This window comes from Pyxicephalus adspersus, chromosome 3 (assembly GCF_032062135.1).
Source record: "Pyxicephalus adspersus chromosome 3, UCB_Pads_2.0, whole genome shotgun sequence".
Taxonomy (NCBI): Eukaryota; Metazoa; Chordata; class Amphibia; order Anura; family Pyxicephalidae; genus Pyxicephalus; species Pyxicephalus adspersus.
Genome location: NC_092860.1, coordinates 19,195,519 through 19,204,511, shown reverse-complemented (window position 1 = coordinate 19,204,511; position 8,993 = coordinate 19,195,519). Strand labels below are relative to the sequence as shown.

The following is an 8,993-nucleotide window of genomic DNA, read 5'->3' as shown; positions in this document are numbered from 1 at the left end:
AGTGATCAGAAGGGGTTGAATAGGCACAGGGCGATCAGAAGGGGATAAATTGGCACAGAGTGATCAGAAGAGGATAAATTCCCCACTCTGTGCCTATTTATCCCCTGCTGATCATCCCTTCCCACTTACCGGTCCGTTTCTCTCTGCTGGCTTGCTTCTGGGATCGCGGGGGCACGCTTGTCTCTCAGCCTGCTTCCGGGATCGCGTGTGCAGGCTTCTCCTCGCTGGGTCTGCAGGAAGGCGGGGACACGCGCTGCAGCCAGGAGGAGAGGAGAGAAGATCGCAGAAGGATCGCGGGATCGGGCAAGTATGTTACTGGTTTTATTTATTTTTAAAACTTGCATTCGCCGTATAGGACGCACCCACTTCCCCCCCCCCCCAGTTTTGGGGAAGAAAAAGTGCGTCTTATACGCCGAAAAATACGGTACAAATATTTTTTATTATCTATATGTTAGGCTCACTACTTGTCAAACAGCCCTTGTACAACTTCCTATTGAGTCACTAACCCCAAATAAGCATTACAGTGGCACACAGCGTTCAAGTGTTACTGAATCAAGGGTGTGCTGACCGCATGGAGTGTATCAGCGGGAGCAGCTTTTTAACAAGCACCTTTACAAATACAATACGTATATGACATACGTTCCATGAATTAGGGGTGGGTAACAGCGTTGCTTTCCACAATACAATATTTGGAAACAATAAATTATACCAACGTAGTGGTCCCTAGAAAATCCACTAAGTAACAGGTGCATAACTTACCATACCATACCTAGACCAAACTGGAAGAGCTGGGGCCCCCAGGCTTCAGTGCTGAAGAATTGGTGCAGGCAAAGCAAAGACAAAACTTTTATTTTTGGGAAAAGTAGGGAATGGCTTGAACACACAAAGACATAAGAGGCATAACAAAAAAAACCTCTCTAAAAGGAGGCAAAATAAGGGGATCAAAAGAATAGGGATCCAAATTGAAAGATGTTTAGTTCTGGTTGCAACTTTAAAGTTTTGTTTTTCCCTTCAAAATGCTCTTCCTGTCCAAAAAACAATATGGCACAATACTATAGAATCCCTTTGAGCAGCTGTCTAGTTACAACAGCATTATGCTACCCTTGTTGGCCTGCCTTTGTTTTCATTCACTCAAATTCTAGAGCCAATTACAAATCATAATGAAACAGCATTTTTCTTTTAATGCCGTTCCTATATTTAAGTGTAATGTATACTAGTACCTTTAGCAGAGGTCGAGACAGATTCATGTCCTGGAATGTCAAATTCTCATCAAAATGAGAAGCATCTTCAAAAAATCCAGACTTCTACAATCAGAATGATAATACAAATGAATAAATGTAAAGAACCTTTAAATTAACTTAATTTTAGAATTGTATTTAATAACTTTACTTAGGAACTAAAAACAAATTTGTGTGTGTTTTTAGGTTACCTAGAAGGGCTAATTCACATGTGCTAATACACATGTGCACTACCACATGTACCCGTTAATTGCCCATGAACTGTAGCTACTATGCTTGTGGAAGTTTAGGATAATTACTGAGGTCAGTTTTTCCACAGCATAGTAAAATTAACAAAAGTTTTTATTTCTTTTGCTGTGCATTGGGCAGATTTTATAGGTATTCTACATGGCCAAAATTACAGGATGTGCCCTCTCCACCAGGGACACACAGTAACAAAAACCTTAAAGTTTCTAATTCATCCCAAAAAAAAAAAAAAGGTTTGGTGGAGTTTCATTTTAATTTGAATAGGGGAAAAGTTGAGGAAGACTGGACAGCAATCATATAAATAATCAAATAATTATCTTACCCCAGTTCCTTTTTTCTTCTTTTTCTCCTTAACTCTCAAGGTATCTGTATAAGAAAAACAAGCAAAAGCATGAAGATTGGTGTATTCCAAATTAGAAAACGTTGAGCTTGCAATTTGCTTCTCGCCAATAAATTGGTGATACCAAGCTGCCACTGCTCGTAGAATATTTAAATATGGCACTTTTGTGCCAGGGTGCAGTAAAAAGAAATAAATCATGATGGGCTTTTACAAAGAGTAAGGAGATTTCCGATTATTTCCTATAGTGACAGGAAGTCAAGGAAATATTTCCATAAGGGAACAAAGTAACTGAAATGGAGAAAAGGACCTCTGTCAGGACTTAATTGATATCCATTGGCAAGGGACTTTGGATGGCAACAAAAACAAACAGGTTGTTGGCCCCTATATTTCTTTACCATACTTTATGTCAATGGTCGCCAACCTTTTGGATGTCATGGACCACTAATTTCATGGACTCCGGACTGTGCATACGTGGGGAGCCGTGTGTCACTTAAAGGAGAAGCCACTTCCCCTGGAGTGACGGCATGATGCCAGAACTGCCCACTCTGAGCCTGGGAAGTAAAAGTCGGTGTGTTGTGTACAGAAACACAACCCGCCCACCACCGAGCCTGCAATCTGTACGGGAGACATGATCCGCGGCTCTGGCCGGTGCCGCTGGGGGGGGGGGGGGGGCACACCGGTGAGAGCCATGGAACACCAAAATTTTCTTGCAGACCACCAGTGGTCCGTGGACCGCTGATAGGCGGACGCTGCTTTATACAACAGCTCTTCCAATTATAGAAGTGAGGATGGACAGAAGTCACCAGTGAAGCATCTTACCAGCTTTAGTTAGAACAGTTTCCTCCTCTGATGAGAATTCCTCTGCACTCTCCTCATCCTCATCCTCTTCTTCTTCCTCCTCGCTCTTAATGTCTTCCTCCTTTTCTGTCTGTTGGTTATTTTTATCTGCCTTTACCTGTATTTAATGAGAAGAAATCAGAACACTGTTCCTAGGTGGACACAACGCAAAACTAGACAGAGATACTGACCTGGTTCTTCCTCTTTTTTCTTACTGTCTCGATCTTCTCATCCAAACTTGTGGCAGTTCTCTAGATTCGAAAGAAGATAGAGGGAGTCAGGAGAAGTCCAAAGGCTGCATCACCCACACACCCAATCTGGGCATAACACACATTCCCACCTTTTTAAGTTGCTTCATTACATCGTCCATCACCCAGCTGTCATCACCCTGTCCATCCCGCTCAGCGAACACAAAATCTGAGTTGAAGTCCTCGCTGCGTTTACCCTTTGCTTGCTTCTTCTTTCCGAGGACGATTGGCTGCTCCTGTTGAAATAAATAGTATTTAAACATTAGAATAATCCATTCACATTGTTTTCTGTATTTAAAAGTTAGAGATTCATGGCACTGTGTAGCAATGTTTCTTTATTTTTTTCCACAATGGGCAGTATTTACCAATTACTGTCTGATTTCATTAATTATGTGACCAGTCATTGTGGACCTTTCCTAGCTATTAGACTTGCTGTTATACTTATAGGGTACATTAGAGGGAAATCATATGCTAAAGAGGTCCCTGGCTGCACCATCAGAAAGCCATAAAGACTAGGCCCATATCTGCACAATGATATTGTTCATGGGCAGAAGCCACAGCTGGCACTGGGTATAGTGCCTGCCGGCCACATGTCACTATCAACTTCACCCAGGACATTAGGGAGCGAGTGACAGCTATTGGGAAGCCTCCACTGTTAAGCTACGTACACACTTCCAATAATTATCATTATAGAAAACGAACGATTACGACCGAACAACAATTTTTTGCAAACCATTTTCGGCCGATTGGTCATTTTGTTTTCAACGATAATTATTGGAAGTGTGTACGCAGCTTTAGTGTGACCTAAAGCGGGCTGCATTAATGCAATATAAAAATGCCTGGCAGGCAACACGCAGAACTTGGGGGGGAAGGGGCACGGCAGGCAACGCGCAGAACCCAGGAGGAGCACCCAACAGGCAACGCACAGAACCCAGGAGGAGGGGTGGAGGCAACGCGCAGGACCCGGGGGGGGGGGAGGCAACACGCAGAACTAAGGGGGGCACCCAACAGGCTACGCACAGAACTTGGGGGGGTAGCGCGGCAGGCAATGCACAGAACCCATGGGGGTGCGGAAGGGGCACGGCAGGCAATAAGCAGATCTGGGAGGGGGCGCCCAACAGGCAACGTGCAGAACCCGGGGGGGGGGAGGCAACACACAGAACCCAGAGGGGCACCCAACAGGCAATGCGCAGAACTTAGGCGGGTAGCCCGGCAGGCAATGCACAGAACCCATGGGGGTGCTCGGCGCAGAACACTGGATGGGGGGGGCGCCAAACAGGCACCGCGCAGAACCCTTGCATTGTCCCATATGACAAGCACTATGGGGGGGGGGTGTCATGTGTTGAACACGGCTGCTGCCCCCCCCTTTATACTGCTCATCACACCTCCAGTACAGAACTATTCATTACCAGGACCTCACCTCGTCTTCCTCCTCAGACTCTGGCTCCTCTGGAACCTCTTCATCATCCTCGATGGTCCCGATCAGATCCAGATCAGACAACATATCGGAAGCTAAGTGATGTCAGATGTTCGGGGATCGTTCTGTACACTCTGCTTCTATCACACGGCTCTCAGACTCTCTGCCACTGCTCTTCCATACCATTCACTGCACCGGAACTCTCTGCACACACGTGTGTCCCTACTGAGACCCGGAAACTATTCGTCACGTACCCCCTACAGAACACGTGACTGTGAATAGGAAGCTTATTGGTTATTAGTTGTGTGTGAGATGAGCACTTTAGAAATATTCTGCTTGTCTTTACAGAAGCCAGGGGTCCCCTTTATGTATGTATAGGACTCTGTACCTAAACAAGAACTTCGAATAAACTTAGGAGATTAAAAGAGGCATTGATGACAATGTTTAGTGTGGCACATTTAAAGGGGATTACAACCTAAAACAAGTTGCAAGCGGGGAGTTCTATTTATAGGTCCCAAATGTCCCGGTTACTGGTGGTCATCACGGTGTCCCACTAAACTTTTCACAGAATACATTCAGGTGTAATTCCGACAGCGGCGTCAATAGCCACATAGAATAGAATTGCATTTAAAGCGGACCTGTCACGACAGTTTAAACATATAAAAGGGTGGCTTTCCATTTTATATAATGGAAAAAAAAATTTTTAAAACTTTTTTTAGGGAGGTCTCCTCCCCTTCTGTCTTATTCTTTGCAGCCATGGCAGTGGAGTGTGCTTCCCCTTCTGCACATACCTGAGATTGACCATATGTCATCAGGGGTTTTCGTATAATTAAAAAAAAAAAAGTGCTTGACCTGTGAAATCGGCACTTTATTTTACATTTGCACAATCTCGCACTGCGCAGGCGTGAGATTGGCAATTTTTTTCTTACATTAAAGAAAGGGCTCCTTCTGTGCATGCTCAAGATTAGGGCATACGCAGAAGGAGCAGCCAAGAGCCTCCTGGGATACCTGACATAGGTGAACTGGGAGAGTTTACACTCCATTCGTAGCAATCAAGACAGAAAGGGGAGGTGCTGCACCCATTTTTTTGATTGCTCCTGGCTTCTGGCAAAAATCAGAGCTGGGCATGCGCAGCAGCGAAATTGGACATTCCCAGCTTCCCTTGCATGTACTGAAATGACATATGGTTATGTCATCCCGGTACAACCAATCAAGATGGCCAAAGATCATCAGAAAGCAGAAGAATAGAACATGCATGACATGCTTTATCTACTCTACCTTCATCTCACCATGCTTTATCTACCTTCATCTCACCATGCTTTATCTACCTTCATCTCACCATACTTTATCTACCTTCATCTCACCATACTTTATCTACCTTCATCTCACCATACTTTATCTACCTTCATCTCATCATACTTTATCTCATCTCATCCAACTTCATTTCATCTCCGCGTGCTCCATTTCACCACACATCTCGCCTTCCTTCATTTCATCTCATCTCACTTATATCTTACCTCACCTTCCCTCAGAACATCTCACCTCACCATGTTTATTGTAATTGCCCTTTACTTTATAAAATCTCACTTCACATTACCTAACTCACCTTTCCTCATGTCATCCCACCTTCATGTCATCCCACCATGCTTTATGTCATTTAACTTCAATTATTATCACCTCATATTACCTCCATTCATGTCATCTCACTTCACTTTATATCTACTCTGAGTGTTTAATATCACCTTCACTCTCTCATCATTTCGTATCACATTACTTCATCTCATCTCACTCATTTTTTCCATCTAAATTACATTGTTCTTACATTGCTGGTCATTGGAAAGAATGTCATGCTTACAGATAGCCAAAAAGATCATTGGTGAGACTTAAATTGAAAACTAAGAGGTCTAAACTGAAAATAAGGAGGTCTAACTTGCTCATTGCTCAAAGAACCCCTTGCAAATTCTGGAGAAACCCTGGTTGAGAAACTCTGCTATAGAGTGTTAATTATTCAATAAACAACAACTGTAATCTCAGGACCACTCTCTTCCTCTTTCAGCTAGTCGTCCTTGTGTATAGGAACCCACATTGGATGATGCATCCATTCAGCGATATGTTCAGTGTAGAGGCTGCAGCGACTCTGGAGCAGAAGCTCTTATCGCTGGATGGATTATCCATGGTAACACATAGCTGAATCCTGCAAAGGTAAGTATAAAAAAGGATAACTCCAGGTTTGCTGGATCACCCAGCTTCGTTGACGAAAGTGTATCCTCCCCGCCTTGGAGAGCATTAATAAATCAGGCCCTTTGTCTGGTGATTGTTAGAGATGGCTGATCAGAAATGTAAGAAGGTACCATGCACAAACAACTACCCCAGTCTGCCTGGGAGTGCCACAATACCGCCACCAAATCCATTGCCCCTTTCACATTCCACATCCAAATGGTGACTAGATATTTGTAATTTTTTCATTCTTTTCTGAATGTCAGAATCTCTTACTGGAGTTTAAACACATTTCTCACCTCTCTGTTGTGCTTTATTATTATGCATTGCTTAGGGCTCCTTAGCTTCTTCAACCTTTTATTTATAAAGAAGAAAATAAAATCTTTTGCAAAGACCAAAAAACTATTCCAATACATTGACAACAAATAAAGCAAAACCAGAATTTCTCCGTTTTCTGTTACAAGAATGTACAATGCCCCTGATTCATCAAGCAGAATCGGATGATCGCTCACGCATTCGTATTCGCGATTCGAAATCGTACGCCGTCGCGCTATTCAGCAACTGAAAAAGCTCGCGGCCGGAGCCGCGCATCTCCGGCAGCTTTACTGTTGTGAAGGGGTTTCTCTTCACCATGGAAATTATTCTGCCATCATCCACCACTGTTGTCTTCCGTGTACGTCCAGGTCTTTTGGCATTGCTGAGTTCATCAGTGCTTTGTTTCTTATGATGTACCAAACATGTAGATTTTACCACTCCTAATATTGTAGCAATTTCTCGGATGGGTTTTTTCTGTTTTTGCAGCTTAAGGATGGCTTGTTTCACCCGTATGAAGAGCTCTTTTGACCGCATGTTGTCTGTTCACAGCAAAATCTTCCACACACAAGCACCTACCCTCAAATCAACTCCAGGCCTTTTATCTGCCTAATTTATAATGATATAACAAAGGAAGTGCCCACACCAGCCCATAAAATAGGCTTTGAGTCAATTGTCCAATTACTTTTGAGCCCCTGAAATGAAGTGATTGTGTAAAAAAAGGTTTTAGTTCCTCACATTTTAAGCAATCTTTTTGTTCAACCCACTGAATTAAAGCTGAAAGTCTGCAGTTGAACTGCATCTGAGTTGTTTCATTTAAAATTAATTGTGGTAATGTACAGATCCAAAATTAGAAAAAAATATTTATGTAACTGTATGTGTGTATGTATGTGTGTATGTATTGTGAGACAGTGACTGGAAAAGTAGTAGAAAATTGTTATATTTCGCCTAGGTTTCTTTCCTATACAATGTACTAGGATACAGGAATTGGATATCTCAACTAGGAAACACTGGCTGAGATATCAGAAATCCAGGAAAGAGGGGTTGCCCTAGCAAAACTTTGTTTGCTAAGGACTTTGGTAAATGGTGTTGTCGGGTCTGGTTTTCACAGAATGATCAGCAGGTTGGTAGTGGGGCTCCTCATTCCCTGCCTGTCCAAAACAGGTTTCCTTTATAGCTCTCAGCCAGGTGATGGAGATCAGCTCATTTCTGGGCTATAAAGGTCTGCACTATGAGCATGTGTGGGTGGGGGGAACAGACGGCCCAGACGGCCCAGACGGCCCAGGCGGCCCAGGCGGCCCAGACGGCCCAGACGACCCAGACTGCCTTTCACCATTGCTGCTAATATGACAAAAAGGACACTGTAAGTTTATTTTCCTGTATAATATAAGATTGCAATAAATAAATACCCGGGCAACGCCAGGTTATCGGCTAGTATATATATATATATATATATATATATATATATATATATATATATATATATAGTGGTACCTTGGTACGCTTTGGAATAAGACCAACTTGGTATACATCCTGTTTGGACACAAACAATTTTGCTTGCTATACAACCTTTGTGCTAGAATTTGGTCAAAATAAGTCATAACACCGCACACTACCCTAATTTACCTCTCTCGAGACAAAGCCATGAATGCCCACGAGCGCCAGTCCGCCAGCTGCTACCATTCAGCTAACAACCCGCGCTATAACTCTCTGTGAATTACAGAACATCTCCTCCTCCTCCTCCTCCCTTCTCAGCGCCATCCTAGTAGGCACTCAACTCATCTCAGCAAGGTAAAGTGAAGTTACATTTTCATTTATTTCAACTAATTGCTTTTGTATTTATGTATTTTAGTATTAAGCAGTGTTTAATTTATTTCATGCAGCCCCATCAATGTATACTTTGCCAATAACAATAGGATTTTGTTTCATGGGAACAGATTAATCATTTTCCTTTTATTTCTTATGGGAAAAATGTATTTGGTATATGTCCTGTTTAGTATAAGTCCAAGGATCTGGAATAGATCAAGGATTTATACCAAGGTACCACTGTATATTATATATGCTACTGTACAGTTATATTACAGGTTTTAGTATTTTTTTTTTTTTTTATGCACCCTTGTTTTAACAGATTTTTGTGT

At 42.7% G+C, this 8,993-nt stretch overlaps 1 protein-coding gene across 1 annotated transcript in view; it reads right to left on the bottom strand.

The window, feature by feature from the left end:
- DDX27 (DEAD-box helicase 27) overlaps nt 1–4,551 on the bottom strand; it is a 15,298-nt gene extending 10,747 nt beyond the window's left edge. Inside the window, exons 1-6 of the mRNA XM_072403773.1 lie at nt 4,330–4,551; nt 3,002–3,145; nt 2,853–2,912; nt 2,644–2,779; nt 1,807–1,850; nt 1,221–1,304 (exon numbers count right to left, since the gene is read on the bottom strand). Of these exons, the coding sequence (XP_072259874.1) occupies nt 1,221–1,304; nt 1,807–1,850; nt 2,644–2,779; nt 2,853–2,912; nt 3,002–3,145; nt 4,330–4,413 (552 nt within the window). The 5' untranslated portion in view covers nt 4,414–4,551. The remainder of the gene's footprint in view (nt 1–1,220; nt 1,305–1,806; nt 1,851–2,643; nt 2,780–2,852; nt 2,913–3,001; nt 3,146–4,329) is intronic.
- Nucleotides 4,552–8,993: the final 4,442 nt, after the last annotated feature.